At 35.8% G+C, this 26,766-nt stretch overlaps 1 protein-coding gene across 4 annotated transcripts; it reads left to right on the plus strand.

Annotated features, from left to right (window-relative positions):
* Positions 1-26,411, plus strand: LOC124835100 (bromo-adjacent homology (BAH) domain-containing protein). 4 transcript variants are annotated; one of them, XM_088107049.1, is made up of 12 exons: positions 1-212; positions 341-692; positions 1,707-1,875; positions 2,474-3,354; positions 11,346-11,372; positions 11,551-11,643; positions 16,093-16,171; positions 16,276-16,366; positions 22,648-22,756; positions 22,863-22,979; positions 23,072-23,159; positions 25,690-26,411. In XM_088107049.1, the coding sequence occupies exons 2-11, from the start codon at positions 351-353 to the stop codon at positions 23,123-23,125; spliced, it is 1,962 nt and encodes a 653-aa protein (XP_087963175.1). In that variant the 5' UTR covers positions 1-212; positions 341-350; the 3' UTR covers positions 23,126-23,159; positions 25,690-26,411. The 4 variants fall into 4 exon arrangements, with proteins under 4 accessions (XP_087963175.1, XP_087963177.1, XP_087963176.1 ...); XM_088107051.1 differs by having other exon boundaries at positions 11,551-11,637; XM_088107050.1 differs by having other exon boundaries at positions 348-692.
* Positions 26,412-26,766: the final 355 nt, after the last annotated feature.

A 26,766-nucleotide genomic window follows, 5' to 3' on the forward strand; every position in this document is an offset into this window, starting at 1 on the left:
TAAAATCAGAGGTTCCAATCGCATTCTTTCTCACCGATCCCCGTTAGGGTTTTGCAAAGCTACTCCGGGGTTGCGTTGTTCGGTGCTCACCGTCACCGGCCGTGTGTACTTGACGGAGGGATCCGCTCAATTGCCATACACGGTACACCATTGCAAATCTTCAACGGTCTCGTTTTCTCTATAACAGAAAATCACGGCAACTGTTTACACGGGTACCGAATTTTCTCTCTTAGTTACACGACATTGATGCTGTATTTCGAAATTGAACTCACCGTGATAGATTTTACTGATTCTCGATCATTCTCACCAATGTTTTTTTGCATTTGTATTTTACTTTTAGAACTCAGAATATGGTAGAAGCAGGGGAAGAAGTTATCGAGTTCAAGTGGGGTAATATGAGATCGGTTGGCGGGAGGAAGAAGGATGTGCGCTTTTACGATTCGTTTTTCTACGATGGTGTAGAATACTCGCTCTTCGACTCGGTGTTTCTATACAAGGAAGGCGAACCCGAGCATTACATTGGCAAAATCGTTAAAATATGGGAGACCTCTGATAAGAACAAGAGAGTCAAGGTTCTATGGTATTTTCGTCCTTCTGAGATCGGAAACTTTTTGGAAGGAAATGACGCACTCGAGAACGAGTTGTTTCTGGCATCTGGTGAAGGTGAAGGACTTGCAAACGTCAATCCTCTGGTAATTTGTTTTTCTTAATGTTCGACTAGGGTTATACTTTACTTTTCTGATGTTGTTAAATTGCCTTGTGGAATGTGAATTTCTTCTCTGCTGTCTGTTTGATCGAAGTACGGGGGAAGAGTGACTTGGTAACTGTTTAGTGTCTAATAATTAAGCTTTATTAGCGTCATTATTGGTTCATTGTTTAAGCACGATGGAACAATTTAGAGGGTGTGCTTTAAGTTATTCCATTGTGAACTTCTAGGCCACGTGTGGTTGTTTAATGGTCATGGGAATGAAATGAAATGAAATGAGGTGGAACGAGATGAAGTGAACTGGAATGAAGTTAACATTATATTGTTTAGAACTATTTATATAGAAATGAAAGGGAATGGATTTTGTCAAAGGGAGGTTGTTAGGAGTTCTATATTGAGTAGAATAGATTTCTTGATTTGATATTTAAGCCTCAATTTTCATACCTTAGGAACCAGTCTTTTGGGTTGGGTTGTTCTGATTCATGTAAGTCTTGACGATTGATACTTTCATTGAGAACCAAACCTGGAAAAGGTTACTTATAGGCTAGGCTGGATTAAGGTGCAAACCAATGTCACAGGGAAAAGGGCTAGCATGTGTGAGTGTTGACCGATTGAAAACTGCCGTGGACGTCAGTTCTTACAGGTGGAGGTTAAGAGTTTCATATTTAGTAGAAAAATCACTTGATGTGGTATCAAGTCTTGGAGTTCTCCCGGTCTTTTGGGTAGGATTCTCATATGTTTAAGTCTTAACAGAGGCACAGTAATTTATGAGGAGGGAGATTTGTTGCAAATTTATAATCATGTTATGACGTGTGTGTATTTGTTTGCTATTTAAAGGTGGAATCTGTGGTTCATAAATTGTTGTTTGTATAATTTAAATCGAACTACTGCTTCTTTTTAATCTTGAAACCATTGCATGATTTTTTTTTCTTGGTCTGGAGTGGACTGGCAACATCTTAAAAACTTGCTAGATTTTTGTTCATTTCGTATATTGCATCAGGAAGCTATTGCCGGCAAATGCAATATTGTTTGCATTTCTAAGGACAGCAGGAATCCATATCCATCTGATGCAGAAGTTAAAATGGCTGAATTTGTATTCTATCGTTTTTTTGATGTTGGAAAGTGCAAGATATTGGATAAGATAGATGACAAGATTGCTGGAATTGAAGGTATGCCATCCCATCTTTTTTAAAATTATTCTAAAAATTTCCTCAGTTGTAAAATGGAATTACACTTACACCTGTGGGTATTTAGGGGAACCTCATACATCACTATACATGTCCTATACTTAGAATGATCAGCGAAAACATAATTTTGTCCAAAAAAAATTGAGACAAGAAAAGACTACCACATGACACCCTCTTACTCTTACAAATTGAACTTGTACGTATTCTAATATTGACTCTAGTTAATTAGGGGGAATTCTGGAGAAATCTGCAAATATGGAGAAACTTGTAAACTGAACATTTTCCAAACGCATGTTGAACGTTTTTCTTGTTTAATGTGAATTTTTAATTATGGGATATGCTTATTTATTTGTATTTATATATATATATATATATATATATATATATATATATATATATATATAATAAATTGAGGCTTCAAATTATTTTGAATGTTTAATCGATAAATTACACTGTTTCTGTTGTGTAGTACTAGAAATTTCATTGATGCTGTTGATCCTAAATAATGTGCAACGAGTCTAATTCTATTTAGTTTTAAATTTTTGAATATATTGTGAATTTGTTTCTCTAATTGTTGCAGTTAAAAATATTTTTAACAATTTAGATAGTCGAAAGCATGTTGGTATTGTGAAACCCGGTTTAGAAAAGAAAGAGGTTAGCGGGAACTTCATGGCATGTAATGAAGCTGTGACTCCTTTGAGTCAAAATAACAGTCAGCCATTGATTGAAAAACCAGATGGCAAGTGTTTTGACGCATTAGCTAGAGAACATGCTGTTTCTAAATCATTGTTGGGAAAAAAACCTACTTTGAGAACTGGTGTAAAGGAAGCAAGTGAACTTAATGATTCTTTGCACCTGGTTTCCAACAACAAGAATGCACCTCAAGATAAAGTTGAAGAAAAGGGAGGTCACAAGGCCTCCTTGGTTAAACAAAAATCATTTTCTAAACTATCACACGGTCCTAGAACTGATTTGAAAATGAGGGAAATGGCTAAAATGGACAATGGGCGTGGAAATGACTCTATTGAGAAGAACATTTCCACATCTAGAGTTAATTTAGGAAATGATCACAAGGATGGTGGTGTTTCGGTTGGACAATTTAATAAGGGAGTAGTGGAGGAAATGACTTCCAAGAAGGAAAGTCGGGGCGGTTTTGATAAGGTTTCTAGTGCAAAGATGAACAATAATGGGAAGAGTCGAAAGCTTATTACTTATGACGATGATGACGATAATGGCGATGATGTGAAGACTGTAGCTCCATCTTCATCAAAGGATAAATATAAGCTTCAACGCGAAGTGGATTCTTTTGATGTGGAGGAGCTTCCTTCCAAGAGGTTAAAGATTGACAAGACAACGAAACTCACTGGTGACAAGTTGTGCAAAGACTCTTCAATGATTTCATTGAATGTGGAACACGAGAGAGATTTTCGTCCAACGGAAGTTACTCGAAGACCTGATGATGTAAGTTGCATCGCAAGCCCTTTTTCTTTGTCTTCATAGTTATTGTTCTCTTGGCACTTCTTACCCTACTACTTCACCACATAACCAAGTGAACAAGATAGTCTTCAAGCTATGAACACTGACCAACCTCTAATGGTGGCATTTAGCCCAATTGTGCTTTTAATGCGTGGGTTAGACAACGATCTGATTGGGCTAATATCATATTACTTTAGAGCCAATTTATTTAATTGGTAATGCAAAGGGGTTGTGTTGCTTGATTTGTAAAATCCCTTTCCATTTTATCCTCTAGGGCTTGGTGCTTCGCGATAAAGAGTGATGCATTTCTAGGGTAATTCTATTGTATGCACACTAGATTAACATGAAAAATTTCCATATCACACTAAATTCTTAGGCATTTTAAATGGATAGCTTCTAGTGTCACACTAATAAGTTCATTTTACCATCAAACTACTAATGGAGGCAAAGAATTCTAAAATTATTCTGAAGAGTTATATAAAACATTTATTATTTTGAACTTTTGGCCCCGTTTTTAACTTAAATGCCAAACTCAAGTAATTAAAAAGTTGTTGTGATAATAGACCAAAATTAGTTTGGTTTTGTTTATGGGTTGGGTTTAGATTCCAACTATTGGGTTATCTCATAATGTTTAAATTTATTGATACTTATTTATGGTCGATTATATTTTTGTGATATAGTTGTGGCTATCAATTAACATTTGAAGGTCAAAAACTTATTTTCTTCAATGATTTATGCATGAGGTTATTTTACAATTTTAAGATATAGAAATTTGATTTGCTTTGTTATCAAGTTATTATATTTACTTTGTAGTTGTTTGAGATTTTTTTTTTCTTTTCTTATAATCTTCCTTGTTTTTCTTTAAGATATAGCAACTTGTTTCTCATAGAATGTAAGGTGAGGATTCCCTAGCCTTATAAGGACTACATTGACCATACCAATAGTTGATGCTAAATTTCAGCCCACTAAGAGTTGACATCATGGTGTTCCACGGTAAAACTCTTAAACTTTTTTAATCAGCTCCTCGCATATAGATCTCTCATTATATATGTTAACTAGGTGTGATTGCAATTAAGACAATTTTCCAACACCCCTTTTCATGTTGAGGGCGCTAGGCGTAGACTGGGGCAATGTTAATGGCACAACATGTTTGTGACATTTTCTAATACAATCCCATAAAATTGCTTGTGTGGTGAGAATTGTTCAAGCCTTATAAGAAACTTTTTAGTTATATTTTTGGTCATTATGAGATCTTGACTTGTTAAGAGCTAAAATCCTTGTCGTTTCACACTATAGTGCTTCACATAGATTTTGGGCCTGCCTTGAAGAGAAGAAATTGCTTCAATCAATCGTATTTTGGGTTAGAACACATTAGTCAATATCGCGTGTTAATGTCTTTATGATGTTTATGTGAAGTGGAGCAACATCACTTTGTGGTAGAAAGGTCATGTAACACATTGGCTTTGTGCCCATATGTTGTGTGTTATGTCCAAATTCAAAGAGATCTCTTTGTTTCTGTGATATTTTGTGTTGAAATCTTGGTTTGACCTATGGTGCCAATTATGACCCAAAAGGTGTCATACTTTTGGGTGTTATTTTCATTAAGTATAAAAGGGTAATTTTATCTTTTGAACTATAATATATGTTTTTCACCCTATTATTTCACTATCCCTCATATGTAATTCACTCCCTTCCTCTTTTATTTTTTCTCTCGAGTTCTATTGACATTTTCAGTAACCTGTCATGACGTTTCCATTGAGGCTTGCTCCTTTCTTTCTTTGTTTAGCTACAACAATGATTCATGTCATATACACCAACTTAGGGATAAAAATAACTATTGTCTTGGTATAATGGTTTTGGATGGTGGTTGCTTTGCATTGCTATTTGCTACTAACTCTTGTGGGTTATAACATTTGTATCTTATGTATATAAGATTTGTGAAAGAGAACCAACCCAACTCACATGGGTTGAGCTAAAAGCAATTTAACTCAATTCGACTTACTTTGTGGTGTCTTAAAAAATTTTCAAGTTGGCTTGTCCCATCATTTGTTGGTGGGTGACTTGTCAAATTTTAAATTAAGCTTAATTAAGTTTCAATTCCTTGATAAATATGAACATTTTCAATTGAGTTGTGAATATAATATTCATTTTGTTTTGTAGTCTCCCAATGCTTATTCCGTAGTCCTCCAACCTTGTATTTAGGTTTTAGTTTGCCCTTACTCAACACATTTGTTTTCTTTTCCTTTCCAGTCTCAATCCAACGAGACTTTCCTTGTCGTTTTGAACCAAAAAAATAAAAGCCACCTGTGATGTTAACCACAAAACTACTTCGTCTAATATTAATGTAAAATAACATATGGAGACAAATAAGCAAGATGATTGGGCAAGATTAAAGACCCTTCACCCAGTTAATGGAAAAAATTAACAGCAAGGACCAAGATAGTCAAAATCGTGATCTTACTCAAGATCAGAACAGGAAATATAAATCGCCACTAGGTCTGTCAACTTCTTCCTCGCTGTAGGGAGGGATTGCATTCTAAGACTCTGCGCTCCCATGCGAGTTGTGATTTCCAATACCGATCCAAGTCAATCCTCTAAAAATGCAACTTTCAGGTAATGTGAGATTGGGGAAGGAGAAGAAGATCGAAGACTCACGATCTTAAAATTTGAAACACAATTTTTACTAATAGGACTGAGACTTAAATGAAAATTATACAAATTTTCAAGACAAAATAAACCACAAAAATTTAATAAGAACTCAATTGAAAATATCCAAATTTATGAGAAACTCGAGATAAGCTTAAAAAATGTGATTTTCTTAATCTTTCTTGATATGTGAAACTTCTCCATATTTGTTTTCATTATGAAAATGGGCCAACTTGTCTCAAATTAGTTTAGGTCATAGGTTATATGAGTTGGATTGATTTTGACTTAGTTTTTGTGTGGCTTCATGTTTTATAGCCCAACCTTGCTTGAACCTTTAGTGAGTTGGGTTGGTTTGTGGGTTATGACTCATTTTGACACCTCTAGTATTGTATACTACTTGTGTAAGATGGGTTGAACCAAAGCAAATTGGTTTGTAGTGAGGAGCCTGTTAGGGTATTTATCATCATTATATTGTGTTTAGGGTTACCTTATTTATCATGATTATATTGTGTTTAGGGTTACCCTATTTATCATGATTATATTGTGTTTAGAGTTACCCTATTTATCATGTACTTTATATTAAACTCTTATATATAGAATGAGAGGGAGAGAGATCCTTCAAGCCCTCAAGAATTATTTTACAGTTTCAATCTCAAGTTGGTATTAGAGCGAGTCGATCCCGCTCTGGTTTCTGTCTCGTAGCATCTGTCTGGTGCCGCTGTTCGCCAACGTCTGTCGCTGTTCACCGCAGTCCGCCGTCGGTCGTCCATTCCGGCCGTTGCCGTCCATCGCTGGCTGTCATCACAGTTCCGTTCGTCTAAATGCTTAGGGTTTTCTTGTTCCTCGTTGGTGCGATTCGTCTTCTTCAAAGATGGCGCCGGGTAGTACTTTTTCCTTCTCTGGAAGTCCATCAATTACCTCCAAGAAGCTAAATGGGAAAAATTATCTATCATAGTCTGTTGCCGTTGAAATGTGGTTCCTTGGTCAAGGGCATTATGACCACCTTGAGCGAGATGGAAGCCATGTGCTTGCTGAAAAGCTAATTAGTGGAAACAAGCAGATTTCCAGTTGTGTGCCCTGTTATGGCGATCAGTGGAACCCAAACTTCTTATATCTTTGAGGGTTTTCAAAACTTGTAACTCCTTTTGGAAGAAAGCTCAAAGCATCTATGCCAACGATATCCAACGTCTCTATGACACTGCAAACAAGCTTGCATATCTTAAAATGACAGATCATGATATGGTGTCCTTCATGGTTGAAGCCCAATCTGCTGTTGAAGACACTTGGTTGAAACTGCCCGTACCCTTTTGCTTGGTGCCCATATTCCTGTCCATTGCTGGGGGATGCCATCTTGACTACATGTTATCTTATTAATAGGATGCCCTCCTCCTCTCTTGATAATAAAGTCCCTTTCTCCATTCTACTTCCTAATGATCCTCTTTTTCATACATCTCCTCGAGTGTTTGGCTGTGTACGTTTTGTTCATGAGATGTGATAGGTTCCTAAATTGGGAACCTAATCAAAGACTCTCTCACTCACCAAGAAGACACAAGAAAGAGAGAAAACTGAATATTATTTAAGTAAGAGTGTCTGTACAAAAAGAATTTAGAGGCTTAACCCTCTTCACAGGTCATAACCTGTCAACAATCAATGTACTAAAAAACTGCCTTCTAACTATCCAATCAATCTATTTATACAATTCCTCTGCCTTCTATCCTAATCCCCTTTCCCATTATATCCAAATACCCTATATCCTAACAACATGTCTCCAGGTCTAGACAAACTCTCCGCTCGCGCTCTCTAATCTGTATTCTTAGGCTATTCTCAACTCCAAAAAGGATATCGGTGTTACTCTCTTGAAACTAAGAAGTATTACATGTCTTCCAATGTCACATTCTTTGAACAAACTCCTTACTTCTCTCCATCTGTTCAGGATGTTTCTATCCTCCAGCAGGTCCTTCCTATTCTAGTGGCGGAGTCAAATAGCTCCCCTGTCTCTATCATTCCAAGTCTTGATCACAATTCTCCTGCACCCGTTTCTTCACATACTCCCACACAGGGCCTCAATGGATAATCCACCTCCCCAAGACAATGGTGAATCTCCTACTTTAGATTCTTCTCCTTCGTGACCTCCTCCCACGCCTCCTGGTGAAAATGATTCATCATGGCCTATTTCCCTCAGAAAAGGTACTTGTTCTACTCGAAACCCTCATCCCATTTATAATTTTCTTAGCTATCATCGATTGTCACCCTCCTACTTTTCTCTTTTATCCTCAGTGTCTTCTGTTGTTATACCTAATAATGTGAAAGAAGCACTTGATCATCTTGAATGGCGACAAGTTATGATTGCAGAAATGCAGGCTCTTGACCACAATAATACTTGGGAGCTGGTGCCCCTTCCCCCGAGCAAAAAGGCGGTTGGTTGTCGCTGGGTGTTTGCAATTAAAATCGGCCCTGATGGTGAAATTGATTGGCTCAAAGCTCGACTTGTTGCAAAAAGTTACACTCAGGTTTATGGTCTTGATTAGTGTGACACTTTCTCTACTGTAGCCAAGATGACTACTATTCACCTCTTCTTTGCCATGGTAGCCATTCGTCACTGGCCACTTCATTAATTGGATATCAAGAATGCCTTCCTACATGGTGATCTTGAGGAAGAAGTTTATATGGAGCAACCTCCTGGGTTTGTTGCTCAGGGGAGGTCTGGTATGGTATGCAAATTGCATCGATCTCTTTATGGCCTTAAGCAATCACCACGTGCTTGGTTTGGAAAGATTAGCTCCATTGTTAAAACACATTCTTCTCTTGGGAAATGTGTTTACTCAATAATATATGGTGATGATATTGTCATTACAGGAAATGATGCTGTTGGAATATCTCTAACTGAAAGACTACTTGTGTAGACATTTTCAAACCAAGGATCTTGGAAGTCTCAAATACTTAGGCATTGAACTAGCGCAATCAAAAGATGGAGTTGTAATCTCCCAAAGGAAGTATGCTCTTGATATATTACAAGAAACCGACATGATTGATTGCAGACCGGTAGACAGTCCTATGGACCCAAACCAGAAATTAAGGACAGAAGAAGGTGAATTATTCTCCGATCCAGAGAGGAATAGGAGGCTGGTTGGAAAACTGATTTATCTCACTATTACAAGGCCAGATCTATCCTTTGCAGTTGGAGTGGTTAGTCAGTTCATGCAGGCTCCATGTGTTGACCATGGGAATGCTTTCATTCGCATTCTAAGGTATATCAAAAAGTCTCCCGGGCAAGGATTGTTATATGAAGATAAAGAAAACATTTGGGCAGGTTCGCCTATTGATAGACGGTCTACTATAGGATATTGTGTTTTTCTGGGAGGAAACATTATTCCATGGATAAGTAAGAAACATAATGTAGTAGCTCGATCAACAGCTGAAGCCGATTATAGGGCGATGGCGTCACTCACATGTGAACTTATATGGGTGAAACAATTCCTTCAAGAGCTTAACTTCTGTGACATCCATACTATGAAGATGTAATGCGATAATCAAGCTGCTCTCCACATTGCGTCAAATCCAGTGTTTCACGAGAGGACTAAACATATAGAAATTGATTGTCATTTTGTTCGTGAAAAGTTGTTGACTAAAGAAATATGTATTGAGTTTGTTGGGTCAAACAATCAACTCGCAGATGTGTTGACCAAGTTATTAAGGGGTCTTCGGATTGAGTTTATTTGTTCCAAGCTTGATGCATATAATTTGTATGCTCCAGCTTGAGAGGGAGTGTTAAAATATTTATCATCATTATATTGTGTTTAGGGTTACCTATTTATCGTGATTATATTGTGTCTAGGGTTACCTTATTTATCATGATTATATTGTGTTTAGGGTTACCTTATTTATCATATACTTTGCATTAAACTTTCTTATATATAAAATGAGAGTGAGAGGGATCCTTTAAGCCCTCAAGAATTATTTTACAGTTTCAATCTCAAGTTTTATAGCCCAACCTTGCTGAACCTTTAGTGAGTTGGGTTGGTTTGTGGGTTATGACTTATTTTGATATCTCTAGTATTGTATAGTACTTGTGTAAGATGGGTTGAACCAAAGCAAATTGGTTTGTAGTGAGGAGCCTTTTGCCTTTTATTTATTTAATTCCAAGCTCATAATTATGACGATTAATGTATTTCAAAGCACATAATTATGATGATTAGTATATTTCAAAGCTTGTAATGATAATTGCATCAATTATATTTATTTATGTTGGTATTGTCTTTATGTTTTAATAAATTTTATTAGGTGTTAATGTGTTTTGCTTTTGAACTTAAAATTTATCTCATTTGATTTAGTTTCATTTTAATTTGGGTGTTGTATGCTGAGTTATGACATCTATTAGTGAAGTTTATTTTTTGAACTATGAATTTATAAGTTTTACGTTATTTTTTTTTTTGTATGATTTTTCCTCTCTAGGACATTAGAATTAAAATCATATTATTAATTATCACTGGTTTAACTATGGTCAGATCATTGAACTTTGAATTTCTATCTTCACTTGTTTAGTTACTGTTCCAAAATTAAAAACATAGGTCAAAACAGGTTAGGTTTTCAGTGCATCAATAAATTTAACTGGGCGGCCAAAGCAGGTTTAAATTCCATGATTTCCTCCTAAAACCTTAAAATGATATTTTTTAGGGTCAAAATGGGCTTTATACACGCTGATGCAGTAGCAGCAACAGCTCGGATTTTGTGCATGTCTTTAGGGATGACAAGGAGTTGCAACTCGGTGGCCTTCAACATGATGGCCTATAGCTGCAAAGATGCAATCCTTCTACCATAGTGATGAACTGACAAATATGAATGCAATTTAGTACTATTGATAGGATTTGCATGTTTTTGATTCCAATAGTTTTTTTCTTTACCAATTCTCATTAACACAATACAAATCCTATCTTGTTAAAGGAGGTTGATTAATTGGAACACCCATGACCATTTTTCATCAATGACTCAGTTAAATACATAATCTAATCAATTCTCATTAGTGACATAATAAATAAACTACAACTGTTAATGATAAGGAATTGATGAAACTCTTTTGAGCACATCCTATGTGATTTCCTGTTTGAGGTTTATTTCAGTGGGCAATCCTGTTGGAATGTTTTTCTTAAGGAATTAATATATTTTAAGAAATTTTCATTTTAAAATTTGGTAAATAATGGCATGTTTTGATGTCAATTGTTTGTAATTTAATTGTTTAGTTGATTTTGCTGTGTGTTTCTTGTTGACATCAATTCAAATAGTTTGTACTTTGGTGGTTTGCTTATTCAATTTCCCCCTCCATTTTGTCACAGGATAGACGCAAATGGTTTAAGGAAATTGTAAGTTCTTTTTTCTTTTTATTTTCTCGAGTTGCCTTTCTTTAACTGAATTTACTTGTAGGATGCAATGCAATGAACTATGTGGTATCTATGATTTTGCTTGTTTTGGCTGATGTTTTTGACTGAGATATAGTGAAATAAAGCTTGAGACATTATGGATGATTTATATTATTTTCAGCCTTGGGAAGAAAAACTGAAAACTGCTTTTGAGCAACGAAAACTTGTGCTACTTCAAAACTTGGATCCATCTTTATCTTCATCAGAGGTACAGGTAATAATCATTCCCAATTTATGTATTCTTATTCATTAGGTGGAGAACTAGAATACAGATCCTACAACCCATAAAAGTACCATTTAAAGCTAGCATGTTAAATCCTGTTATTGAAAAGGTTCATTTGATTTGGAATATAAGCTGATTTTCATGCCTGTACACAAATTGAACTATTGATTTTGCAGGCTTTGAGATGATGCATTCACTTGACTTTATAGGTCTTTTCATTAAATCTTTCTAATTCTTTATCTATTCACAGGTGACATTCACTTTATAGGTGTTCTAATTCTTTTCTAATTGATGAATTGACTCCTTTACTTGCCTATATGCAAAATCAACTATCAATTTTTGCGTATTTTGAATTGATGCATTTACTTGAATTCATAGATTTTTCCTTATATTTCCTGTGGTGATTAGAGAACAATTTTTTATTACTCTTAAGTTGATTCTTATGGTGGCTGTTTCCTTACATTTTGTTTAAAGCATTAAACAAAGCCATAGATGAGAATTGTCATGATTTCAGTTGAAGACTATGTGTTGGATTGAGCTCGTATAATCAAGGAATAATCTATAGCTTATATTCAAGGAATAATTCCTATTTAAGAATGTAGCAATTAAAGTGTCATAACTCAATTGGGACTTAGTCCATTTGATTTTTGTCAAAGAATGATTGATGCGACTTACAACAATCACCTTTCAATCATTATGTTGTCGGAAATCAAGTTTGTAACCTTGGCTTTGATATCAAATGTTAGATCAAGCGGTTACAACTAGGCGAAAAACTATGACTTATAGTAAGTGTGCAACTCTTTCTATTTAAAGAGCATAACAACTCAATCATTTCATTGGGACTTAGCTCACTTGCAAGGAAGTAAAAATCTAGATCTTACTCAAGATCAGAAAGAGAAATATAAATCATAAATTGGAAGATTGTAACATGGATCGTAAGGTCCTACAAATTTAAAATTTTATTAAACTTATATCCACACATAAAATCATTATATGCCACTCAAAATTCTTAATAATAAACTTATATTCACACATAAAATCATTATATCCTTTTGCCACCAATTTAGCTTTATATCTTTCTATTGTCCCATTTGCCTTATGTTTCACTGGGAATATCCATCTACACCTTACTACCTTCTTGTCACTTGGCTTCTCAACAATCTCCCAAGTTGAATTTCTTTCTAATGCATCATTCATCTCTTCTTTCATGGCTTGATTCCAATGTTCAAGTTTCATGGCCTCTTGGATTTAGGTAGGAATTTCTGTGGCATCAATGGCAGTAATAAAGCTTTTGTGTTTATTAGAGAGATTGTTAGTGCAAACATACTGAGAAATAGGATATTTATCACATGATCTTCTTTCTTTTCTCAATGCAATTGGTAAATCCTTAGTAATTCTTACTTCCTCAATTATATCTTTAGGGATGCTCACCTTCGGATTAGATAATTTTTCTTGCTCGAGAGTCAAAGTGGGTTGTTTTCTTTCATGTTTTTTGTCAAAAAATTTGTCTTTGTGATTACAACTCATGTTCCTACAAAACATCGGATAATAGATATTTTTACAAAAGCGCTCCTTCCGGATAGATTTCAAGATCTTATAGGCAAGTTGGAAATGATTGACATTCATTTATCAACTTAAAGGGAAGGGTTGTAATTAGAGGAAATATCTATAGCATCTTCTTAATTAGAGAAAATATCGATAGAATCTTCCTAATTAGAGAAAATAGATGTATGATCTTCTAGATTATTTTTCAGTATATTGTTTCTCGACTTCTTTTTCGGAGCGATTTCTGGTGCTTGGCGACTTCTTTCCCGGAGCGATTTCTGATGTTGTGTTTGCCGGAGTTGGGCGTACCTTTCTGCCCTATCAACGATCCCAACCGACTACAATGGCAACTACGATGGTCAGACAACGACGGTGGTGGCTACTGATGCAGCGGAAACAGAGCTCCCAAGATCGGGAGTTTTGATACCAACTTGAAAAAGAAAATGATTTTATTATTTTCATTCATGTCAATTACATTCTCTTTACCTCTATCTGTAGCAATCTAATATTCTAAAATAGGAAAATAAGGAAACAATATATTGAAAAATAATTTTGAAGATTCTATAGATATTTTCTCTAATTAAGAATATTTTATAGATATTTTTTCTAATTAAGAAGATTCTGTAGATATTTTTTCTAATTAAGAAGATTCTATAGATATTTCCTCTAATTACAACAGGAATGTTACAATTATGAGATGTGATTTGATAGGAAAACATGTTGTCAAATCTTTCCCATTACCATATATTGATTTTGGTTTTTAATATTGTATCCCTTCTTCATTATAAATAAGAACACTTATGTGTTTATCCAACACATAATTTATTATATTCCTTCTCGATTTCTCTCTCCTTGAGATGGTACTAGAACGGTTCCATCTTTCGTGACTTGTTTTGTCACTAATCCTTTCAATGGATTTTGTTAGGATATTTATCCTATTTTATCATCATTATAGTGTGTCAAGGATTACCCTATTTATCATGATTATATTGTGTTTAGGATTACCCTATTTATCATGATTATATTGTGTCTAGGGTTATTCTATTTATCATGTACTTTTGTATCAATTTATTCTTATAAATAGAAGATTGTGAGAGGGATCAATTAAGCCCTCTAGAATTATTTTACAGTTTAATTCTCAGTGATTTAACCACAGTGAAAGTGCAATGTGGTTGTATTGTAGACAACGGAAAGAAATGCCTATGAATATAAAAATGATGTTATGCATAGTTTTTAGCTTTAAAATTAATGGTTGCATGGGTGTCAATTTATGGCATTAGTAATAGTGTGCCACAGGTGGGAATATTCGGAATGGTGTTCTCAAGGCTTTTTTCCTAAGAGGGAAAAATTATCTTTGGGGGCAGTATGGACATTTTGGTTAGGAAAAAGACGATTTACATTACCTAATACTGGTTTAAGTTTTTGGGAAACTAAATGATGAATGGAGATCTATTCTTGATTTCTCTATGACTTACGATTTCAGGATTATAAAACTTGTTTTAGGAACCAGGGGGAATGTATGTGTTAACACTTATTCGGGGAAACTTAAGGTTACAAATTGATTTCTTTTTGGTAAGAAGCATTGATAAAAGAGTTTGTAAGGATTATAAGGTGATTCCGGGAGAGTCTTAGTTGGCAACATGGAAGTGAGATGATAGTTTTTTATAGGGACAAATTATTGGATGAAAGTAATTGGGAATTAAATGGTAGTCCCAAATTCATTTGGGCTTGGTATTTAAAAATTCTTGGTGGACTAAAATTGTTCAAGACAGGGTGATAAATAACTATATGGATGCACCAAATCATTTGGGCTAGGGATTTTAAGGCCTTATAATATGGATACAATAATGATATGAATTTGCATAACATATCAAAATGACAGAGAAAGCTATTAATGAGGCACAACCCAAATCTATTTAAGAGCTTAAGAAAAATCTTGGAATAAGAATAGAGATCATAAGATTTGCAAGCTTGCAACAAATAGAGAAAGGAACACCATGAAAGCAACGATGAGCACAGCATAAAGGCTTTTGTTTTACCAAAAATCTTGCGACAAAAGCTTGTGAAAAGTATATAAAGGTTGACAGATTTGTATCAAGTAAGATGCATTAAGCACGAAAAAGAGAAAGCTTTTGTTACATATTTCAATATCAAAGAGAGATTGGAGAATTATATATATATAGACTTGTAATGACGAACAGGGATTGACTTATAACATTAAAGAGTAGAATTTCAAGGGGATGAACAAGGTCTTACTACCGCATAATTCATGTTTAGTTGTGAAAAAAACCCTTAAGAGAATGGGTAATTGTAAAGTTGTTAGTCAAAATGGAATTTCTATTGAATTTTGGGAAATTCATAGTTTAATAAAGTATCATTTAGTTTTTAAGAGATTTTTAAATCCAAGGTAACACAAGTTATTGTGTTAATTTAGAGGTTTTGGCACCTTGAATTTTCTATTGTCAAGTAGTCTTTGGAGGTCATCTAGAAGAGTAGTTCACTAACTTGGGTCTTTTTGGTGTTCTTCCAATGGTCTTTTTATAGGGATTGCCTTTGGTGGGATAATCAAAGTCATATTCATTCTTAATAAATTTTCTTCTTTCCTTGGTTTTGTTTTTGACAGTGTTGTCGAATAACTTATAATAGCTGTGCCCTGGTGGTATATGGTGACAATTTTTCAACCAGGCACCTTTTTGCTTACAGTTTGTGTTACAATTTATGTGTCTATTCATTTTGTTTTTTTACCTTAATCTTCTCCTTGCTGGAAGCAGAGTAAATAGCTTTTGATTTTACTATTTTATTCGTGGCAGTTAGTCTTTCTATCAGTTTGTTGTTACTCAGTATGCTTCCTGTCGCCAATTTCATTGAGTAATTGCTTTTTGCTCTAAATAACAGAATATTATTTGGACTGGTTTTAAAGAACGTTGCACTGCAAAGGTGATCCAGAAAAACGACTACACTAGCCCTCATTCTGGTTGGAACTAGAGTCTTTGTTCTTTTCTTTCAAACCTTGTTAAAACCCCTTCTTTCGTTAATCAGCTTGAATATAACAATGGCGTAATATTGGTTATTATGCAGGTCAAGCTTTTGCTATATTTAAGAAAATGGAAACAGCAGCAAAGGTTGTTAGAGAACTAGATGAGGGCTGCTTCTTATTGTCAAATGGACTGTATGTACTCAACCCCATGTTGTATGATAACTGCATTTATAATGAGTTCTTTTTCATTATTAGTGACTTTTTTTTGTCTTTGGTCATTCTATTTTGAAATATAATGAGATCTTATTCAACATTAGTGTCTTTTTTGTTTTGACTTTGGTCATTCATGGTAAGTTTTAGTGGTCTATACTTGCCCCGTTTTAATGATCTTTTTTGTTTTGACTTTGGTCCCCTGCAACTTGAACAACTCCTTCCAGAATAAACTCAGAAATAGTGGGTCGCGGTCACTAACTATAAATATTGGCACCCCATACAATATAACCACCTCCTTGACGAAAATCTCTGCTATTGTTCGAGCTGTGAATGGATGTTTTAAGGGGATAAAGTGTCCATATTTGCTCAAGCGGTCGACCACCACTAACACTGCATCATGACCTTGCGATTTTGGCAGCCTGACTATGAAGTCCATGCTCACTTCTTCCCAAATGGCTTGCGGTATTGGCAAAGGCTGTATCAAGCCTTGAGGAGAAGATGCCAAATACTTGTGCTGCTGACAAACCAAGCAACTGGCCATAAAATCGGTGACAAACTTTTTCATCCCCACCCAATACAAGGACTGAGGCACCTTGTGATATGTCCTATAAACACCTGAATGTCCCCTAGTGTTTGTTGTATGGAACTCGACTATAAGCTTGGGGATCCATACTGATTGGGCTGACAGCACCAGCCTCCCCTTGTAGTGAAGCTTGCTATTCTCTAGAGTAAACGCAAGGTGCGAATTGGGATTTGTTTTTACTTCCTCCATTATTTCTTAAGAGTCTCATCCTCCTCCACTTCCCTCAGAACCTCCTGGAAATCTAGCCAATAAGGCCTTGGTACCACCCTCATCTCCATCTCCTCTTCTTCCCTATCCTCTCCCTTTCACGATAGAGCATCGACCACCCTATTAGTAATCCCAAATTTGTAAACAATGTCAAAATCAGACCCCAGAAGCTTTGCCAACCAGTTCTGCTGATTATGGGTGGTGATTGTTTGCTCTAAAAGATATCTGAGACTCCTCTGGTCATTATTTACTATGAATTTTTGACCGAGGAGATAGGGCCTCCAATGTTGGATGGCTATCACCAAGGCCATGAGCTCTTTTCCATAAATGGATTTACTTAAAGATCCCTCGACAATGCCTTGCTGAAGAAAGCAACATGCCTTTTATTTTGTGTGAGAACTGCTCCTACTCCTCCCCCATGAGTTGCACTCAATATGAAATTGTTGAGTGAAGTCTGGCAGGGCTAAAATTGGCGTTGTAGTAATAGCTTCCTTTAATCTCGCCATTGCCTGACTTGCTTGAGATGACCAAACAAATTGTCCTTTCTTTAATAATTTTGTTAAGGGCTGAGCCATCGTCCCATAATCCTTCATAAATCTTCTATAGTACCCTGTGAGACCCAAGAACCCCCTCAAAGCTTTTAGGGTCCTGGGTTCTGTCCACCCTGAAATTGCTATCACCTTCTTGTCCATTTCCACCTCTGCCTCTGAAATCAGATGTCCTAGATCTCTGTCTGCATCTTCCCAAACTCACATTTCTTTCTATTAGCCACCCATTGATGTTGTCTTAGGGTACTCAACACTTGACCAATGTGCTCCATATGCTCCCCCACGATCTACTGGAGATCAAAATGTCAACAAAGAACACTAACACGAACCTCCTCAGATAGGGCTTCAGCAGACTATTCATCATACTCTGAAACGTAGTTGGTGCATTGATAAGGCCAAATGGCATGACTAAGAACTCATAGTGTGCTTGATGAGTTCTAAAGGCTGTTTTCTGTATATCTTCCTCCCCTATACGAATCTGGTGATACCCAGCTTTTAAATCCACTTTGGAAAAGTATCTTGCGCCCCTTAGTTTGTCTAGTAGCTCTTTTATCACTGGAATCGTAAATTTATCTAGTATGGTAGCTCTGTTCAGTGCCTTCTAGTCGATATAGAAACGCAAGTTGCCGACCTTCTTCTTAACCAGTGTCAGAGGACTTGAATATGGGCTTGTACTGGGTCTTATTGTCCCTGTTCTCAGCATATCAGCAACATGGTTTTCTATCTCCTCCTTCATCAGATGTGGATATCTCCTTCATCAGATGTGGATATCTGTAGGGCTGAACATTCATTGGGTCATCTCCTTCCTTGAGGGATATCCTGTGTACCATATCGCGGGCTGGAGGCAGGCCTCTGGGCTCTTTGAATACCTCTTTGAACTGTGCCAACACCTGCTCTAACTCTTCCTTCTACCCCGTCGTCAGTACCTGGTCCGTATCATCCTCTTCACTCATCTCTGTCCGCCCCAAACTCCACACCAAGGTAACAGCCTCTATTTTCTTTGCCAGAGTGGGATCCCCTCTAATCATCATTGTCTTCTCCCCCTACCTAAAGACCATCTTCAACTCTCCACAGTTAATGGTAACCTCCCCCAATTTAGCCAACCAATCTATCCCCAATATGAAGTCTACCCCTTCCATTTCAAATAGGTAGAACTACTCCACTATCTTTGTTTCGTCTACTTTCACTAAAACCTCCCTACAACACCCTTGTGTCCTCCTCTTCTATCCATCGCCTAGACACACTTGGTAAGGCTGTGGGTCCTCCACTGACATTCCCAATTCCTCCACCAGTTCCTTAGCTATGAAGTTGTGGCTAGCGCCACTCTTAATCAAGATCAACACCTTCCTTCCTCTTACCCATCCCTGCAATTTCATAGTCCTGGGTTGGGTGAGACCTCTCACTGAGAACGAAGACAATTCCATCGGTCTTTGGTCCACTTCCTCTGTTTTTTCCTCCTCTTCTTCCTCTCCGTCTTCCCCCGTTATCACCACTCTCAAGCTCCTTTCTGGGCATCTGGGCTATAAGGCCCGTCGCAGTAGAAACACCTCCCTTCCTTCCTTTGTTTGATGTATTCCGGGTAGGGTAGGTTTCTCACTCCTCTGTCGCAAGCGTCACTTACCACGTTGCTTCCCGCCTTGGACGCTGCTGGACCCAGCGTGCCCTCCATGTGCCAGCGTTCTCTGTAACTCCCTGTCACCCCTGACCGTCTCTGAAAGGTTCAGACCTAGCGACAATCCTCATGCCTCCTTGGTATCTTCCCAAGATTGATTACTCTTGGTCATCGTACCTACAGTCGTTCGTGAACCTCGATTCGCTTCTTCCACATCTCGCATGACTTCCTTGCTGGCCAGTAACTCCTTAGTTATGTGGGCGGATTTGACTCCTTATGTCGCCTTGTAGGCCGGGAAAAAATACCCTAAGAGTTGGTCCTTAATCACCCCCTTCGTCTGCACCACCAACATCTCAAATTCCTGGATGTATTCGTCCACCGCACCTCTTTGTTTTATCACAGCCAGTCTTTCGAACACCGCCCCCCTGTCCCGGTCTCCAAACCTCCTCACCAGAGTCTCCCTCAATTCTTCCCAAGATGGATTCTTGGCCTTGGCTTTCCAGAATCGTAACCAATAACTAGCGCTCCCCTCCATACACATGTAAGCCAGTTGGAGCCTTTCTCTCCCCGTCACATTTTGAATCTCGAAGAACTTCTTCGCTCTGGAAACCTAGCCTAGTGGGTCGATTCCTTCAAAGGTGGGTAACTTTACCCTCTTCACCCAATTGGGTTAAACCTCGCTCCGGTCGTAGTCCAATTCTTCATAAGAACACTCCCTTCTCCCCCTTCTTTTTTCGTTCACAGAAACTTGACTCCCCTTAGAATTGTGATCAAGATTCCGTGCTCGCCCTCCAAGAACTCATGTGACTTCTCTAATTTCTTGATGTAACGCCATCATTTCGGCTTTCAACCCATCCATCATGGTTTCTATCGCCTCAATTTGATCGTCGAAGACATTCATCCTTCCCTCCATTCTTCCATCTAAAGCGCTCAACTTTCCCTCCATTTTGCTCCTCTCACCATATTATTTGGCAGGTCTGACCAATTGATAGGTTTCTGGGTATGAAACCTACCTAAACTCTTCACTATCACACACCAAACCAGAAGAAAGATAGTGAAATAGAGTAATTCCGTTATTAATTCCTTCAATTTTGTAACCAAAACCTCCAAGGGAGCCAAGAAATGCTTCTTATCTATACAAAGAATCAAATTCAAAAAATGAACCAGGACAACAATACACCAGCTCTTTATAAGAGCTCTTTTCCCGCCCCCAACTGCTATTACAGTTATGCCTCATTAACTCTCCTAACTTCCTCATACCCTCTTCTTTTTCTCTCATAAACTCTCCATATCCTATCAGTTGTAATCTACATTGTCTAGTGCCTCAAGAAGGGCCCAGTGCAAGGATTAAAGAAAAATGATAGCAAATACCAAATTTCTAGGTGTTGCGATGCCTATTTAGCAATCTTCTACATATAGGTGTTCCACTATTGGGTATTGTGTATTTATTTGAGACAATATTATTTACTAGAAAACCAAGAAACAAAATGCAATTGCTGCGATATAAATCACACGTGAACATGTGTGGATGAATTAACTTCTCCAAGAATTGGAATTTTGTGACATTCAATAAATGATATTGTATTGTGACAATCTATCTACACTTCACACTGCCTTTAATTCTTGGTTCCATGAACAAACCAAACACAAGATGATTGTCATTTTGTTTGAGAGTTGTTAAGAGGAATTAGTACCGAATTTATCAGCTCCAATGATCATGTTGGAGATGTTCTATCAAGTCTTTAAGGTGACCTCAAATTGAGTTCATATGTTCCATGCTTATCTATGTCCTTTAACTTGAGGGTGGAGGGTTAGAAAAGGTGATACTTGCCTTGATCAGAAAACAGAGAAGTTCCAAGAAAGCGTGTGTAGAACCCATTTACACTAACTAATCCACAAGTAATCTATTCAACAATCATTTACAAAGGAAACACTCTTCCTTTCATAGGGCTTCCCTGTTTACAAAACTACAGTCCTCCCTAGTCCCCCTTATCCCCGTCCCCCAAGGGATAAGACTATATATAGACTTTGCAAAAGTCTCAGCCCCATAGTAGCTAACTATGGTTATTCTTAAATTTCTTTGTATAGTTTATTACTGTCTTCTCAAATATCTCGAAAAGTTATTTCTTGTTGTACTTTTCAATCAAATTGGGTCCTAGGGAGTAGCTTTTCTTATCAACCTTTTTGTATTTGAGATTGCATTATTAAAATATAATCAGCAGAGAAAGAACTCTCAATTTTCATTTTTCTCCAAAACTCCTTATTCTCAAATGTCCTCAAGGATTAGGTCAAGGCAATGAGCTGCGCAACACAAGGGGACTACATTCTCCTCCCCACTTCCTTCCACCATATTTTCCTACAATTCAACATTAATTTGCCATCTATCGATAAAGACTTCAAAAAAATCTCCCACTTGGACTATTAATTAACAAGAAAATTAGTAAGTAGTCTCCCTTTCTCTTTCATCTGACTATCACATATCAAGGTGTATCACCATTTCTAAAAAGCTCTTATATTTCTATGAACCATTTTGGGTGTTATCAATTGATTTGTTCAAGAAGGGAACACTTTTGTAGTACTACCGTTTAATCTCTACCTCCTTTTGGCTTGAGCCGTTCTTCAGCAGAATAAGCCATCATACAACATCTAAAAACCTGTAAATATCACATAAACAGGGTTCCAAAATCAACACTTCAACATACGAAAAGAGAGAACACAAACAGTTAGTCACGCAATTTTTTTGTCAAATGAAGAGTAGAGCTCCATTGTAGAAATGAAATTAGAAGAAATGAAGAGGAGAAGAAAATTATGGAAGAAGATAGACGAGGTGTGCAGTAGATGGTTTGGGGGGGCCCACTAAATTTGCTCTTGTTGGGGGAATAAGATTGGCAATCTAGGAATAAAAAATAATTCACATTGTCAGAGTCATGGATGGTATTGAATCATATCGTTTATCCCACGATGCCTACTACACTGACATGAAGTCCTTTGTTTGGGCAGCTATTATTGACAAATTACTACGATTGTTTAGTTTTACAGTCTTTTCGGAAAATTATGTTACCATTCATGTTATGATCCCCCTTCCAATTCCATGTGAGATCTCAATGTTCACAACATTGGAAAAGATGGAAACATTTGTTGCAGCAGATGCAAGAGTGTGACACCTTATATAGTAAATGAACTTTGGCTGTTACATAGACTAATTTACCATGTTGATTAGTCACTGTATAGAACTTTGTGAGCTTAAAAATTTTAGTCAGTGTACGAGTTATTGTTTTTGTTAAAAACATTTAATTTTGTTACTTGTTAGACCCCTTGTTGGAAGCTTTGGAATTCCTGTCTTTCCAGAAAAGAAGCCAGTATTCTATGGGCATCATGTTGTTGATCAACTTAGAATGATGCAGATGCAACGAGAAATGGTACATGATCTATCTTTTTTGTTCATATCTTAGGCCAATTTTTCAAATATTGGTTAAATAGTTGGTTCATTTTCATTTATTTGTCAGTATGATTTTGGTTGTACAGAGAGATGCTGTATCTACTTCACATTGTTCTCAGCCCAACAATATTGAATATGACATGGCCATAGAGTGGTGCTTACTGCAAGAAAGAGCAAACAAATCATGGAGAATGTTATATAAGGTATATAATCTTTCAGTTATGTCCCATAAATCATATTCATTTATTTCTTTTATTCCATCTTGATTTTTTTTATCATGTTTTCATTCCTTAAGCAACAAGGCGAGCAGTTGAGAAAACTCAAAGCTAAGCTGAAGTCTAAAACTTAACTGACATCCATTGACCATATACACATTTTTAGTGGTAAGTTCTCCTTAGAAGAAATTTTTTCTTCCTTAAATCTTCTTTTACTATTGCTTTAGAGTGCTGGATTTTTTTATATCACTTTCTTGCAGTGACCAAACTCTTGGCTCTTCTGGAACTAATGAATATGTTGTTTGTTTCCTCTTCTAGTACTGAATGAATATGTTGTTTGTTTCCTCTTCAGTAAAATCCTCTTTGGTTTCTGTTCTGTTTGTCACCCATACTTTAATAGTTTGATCAACTAGGTTGTTTTTAATATTAAATTATGCTAGACATTTTTCTCTCTTATGCGGGTAAATAGAAATTAAAGTGGTTAGAGAGGGAGTATAAGCATAACTCATCCTCACAAAATCAGTGTATAAGGTTAAGATTGTCTTGTCTTATAAACTAATATTGACTTATCTGTAATTGATGTGGGATTTTCAACACATCTTTCATGTCGGAACATATAATCTTGTGTATGAGACTACTGCAGTCTGATTGTGGGTGATAGATATTAGGATGTGAGAATGGGCCTAACTCATCCTTACAAAATAAGTTTGTAAGGTGATTATTGCCATTACTTATAAACTATATACACTAACATTATCACTAGTTGATGTAAGATTTTTAAGACCGGTAGTTAGGGATGGCAACTGGTTTTATTACCCATACCCATGCCTAAAGAAAAAATTCATTCCATCCCCGTACTCATACTCAACTGGTATAACAATTTTATCTCATCCCCATTCCTACTTGGTAATGAGTATACCCACTTTCTTTCTATTTTAATATCAATTAATTAATTTTTATAACAAATTATAAAATCATGACATGAGAAAGTTGATATTATTAAATATTCAATATCAAAGGGATGTATTATTTTTTTAATATCAAATTTTTAGAAAAAAATTATAATTGTATACATTTCAAATAAAATTACCTAATAAAATTTCATTAGAATCAAAATATTTATTAAATTTATATGCAAACTTGCAAACGTATGAAACAAAGTTGGTAAAATTAAAATATATTTTTATCTTTTTTTTAAAAAAAAAAGAACTATCGAAGTTTAAAAGTGTTTTAAATGTTTCTTTATTTTCTTTCTTTAAATTCTAATGAAATATTTTTATACACTAATAAAAAATATGATATACCACTTAAACGAAATCACACAAAAAATAAAGATTAAATTAATAATAATTGAAATTTATCATAGATCTTTCATTTTTTTCAATGTTGATGATGATGAACAGATTCATAACAAATACACTAAGTTATTATATTATAGTAAATAAGATTTACGATGATAAAATTTCAGTTATGATAACCAATTAGAAAATAAAAATAATTATATAAAAAATCAATAAAAGAATATTCTAAATGATAAAATTAAACAACAAATAAAAATATTAAAAAGTGAAAATGATCATGTGTGTCTTAGAAACAATTTGATATACTATTCAACGAAATATCATGAAGGAAAACAAATGCATAATTAAAAGTATTATAAGGTGAAAAAGAAAATTTTTTATGTTATCAAAATAGTCTAACTGAAAAATTATGGATGAATGAAAAAGATAAGTTTTTTATATTAGTTACTAAATGATTGAACACTTGAAATTGAGAGTGATATTTTATGTGACAAAAATAGTATATTAAAAATATTAAAAAGAAGTAGAAATATTCAAATGTAATACATAAAAATGATTTGATTTACTGTTATTGATTATATATTATTTGAACATAACCACATAAAGGTTATGATAAAAGAGAAAGTACCTTAGATATGAGTGAATTTTATAGATATAAAATAAGCCAACAATTTTAAAATAGGTCAAAAAGTGTGTAGTTTAAGGTTATAAAACTAAAGACTACGAATATTAGGTTACCTATAAAATCGTGGGTACTTTAATTTTAACGAGACGAGCTGGAGCTGAATATTAGGGTGCGAATGAGAACGGGGATGAATTGGATATGTATATCTTTGTCTTCATACCCAACTGAATGAATCGGGTATTATCCATATCCGTACTTGTATCGAGTGAATGTGGAATTCTCTGTCAAAACAGGGACGGGTTCAGATAATACTCACGAGGATGAGTTTATTTGCCATCTTTACTTGTAGTACTATTGTTATCACTTTAAACTGCTCGGATTGTCATATAGCTGTGATTATTGAATTTTTTAAAAATTGTGAAATATGTTGTGTTCTATATATACACAATTGAAAGAATTAGGTATGCTTCGATTAAGCATTTTCTTTTTTTTAATTCTATTATAGCTATTCTTTGTATCCCTCCAAAAAGAGATCCTTTTCAGTTTTTTTTTAGTTAGAACAAAAAGTATTTAATTTTTTGTAAGTTCGCCGAAATTTGTTTAAAGTTTGTCCGAAAATACACTTAAGGGTACGTTGAATGGAGGGCTTGATATTTACATTTTTCCCTGTGATGTTTTTAATTCGAAGAACTGTTTTTTTAGAACCCTGTACCGTAGGTGTTTTTCTAGTATGGTTTTTCAAACTAATATGTTATGAATATTTGATTCACAGTGACTGGAGTGACTTGTTCATTGAGGCAGTGACTTGCATTACGCATACTTTGGTTTGGCTGTTGTAAATACTACTTCTATTCTATGGGGTTTGGGCGTTTATAGGAGCACACTTCATTGCAACTCCCTGCCGATCAAGGTGGTTCTCGGTGTTAGCTGTTTGGTCTTTTGGTTGGAAATGTGAAAAGTTTGGCCATATATTAGTTTTGCCTTCATTTGTTATTGAAAGGCCAAAAACACCATCCGATGTCAAGGCTGCTTAGCTATGAGCGATCGTAGATATATATATCTATTGAAAGACCATGCTTAGCTAATGTGTCCGTTGTTAAATTGAATTCTTTGTATTCATGATTCCAGGATATTTGGTGGGCTTGGTAAGTGATTTTTTTTTTCTGTAACTAATGGCTTGCCATGACCAAGGCAGCCTCTAAGCCTAAAAAAAATGTTAATTGAAGTACTTGCTTAGGTAGTTACAGGATAAGGCATTTCTATGATCACTGAATGGCTGGCTACCTTCACTCGCTTGAGTGTGTCGTGGCCACCCATCTTTGTACCTTGATAATTGGCATTTGGTTGTTCTAAGACAGTGGTCGAGTTCCATTCCATGACTTATTTTCTAACACCTTTGCATTCTATATATTCTAACACGATGCTGACCACTTACTGTATTTGTTATACGAAAGATGATCCTTACTATCAAGATTATGTGTTTTCCTTTGTCCATGGACCTGGTTTATCTTTATTTTTGAAGTTCCCTTAGCCTAATCTGACTTGACTGAGAGTTATTTGTCTTTTTAATTTTGTCAGTGATCAAACTGGAATGGATTATTTGAGTTACTCTATATGTAGACCACCCACGTTACACTTATTCTTTGGCATATAACTTTTTGTCCTCACTAACTACAAAATTTTGTACTACTCCTGCTGCTGTAAATATTATGACAATAGTTACTATTTAGGCTATTCCATGCCTTACGTTTTCACAAGCTGTTTTTATTTTGGTAATGCGTACTTATCATACGGACTGGGTTTTCTTCAATAAACTGTATCAAAGAATCAATCTTTTTCTTGTTGAGCT

Source organism: Vigna umbellata, chromosome 2 (assembly GCF_029865625.1).
Source record: "Vigna umbellata cultivar VRB3 chromosome 2, Vumbellata_1.0, whole genome shotgun sequence".
In the NCBI taxonomy this organism is placed as follows: Eukaryota; Viridiplantae; Streptophyta; class Magnoliopsida; order Fabales; family Fabaceae; genus Vigna; species Vigna umbellata.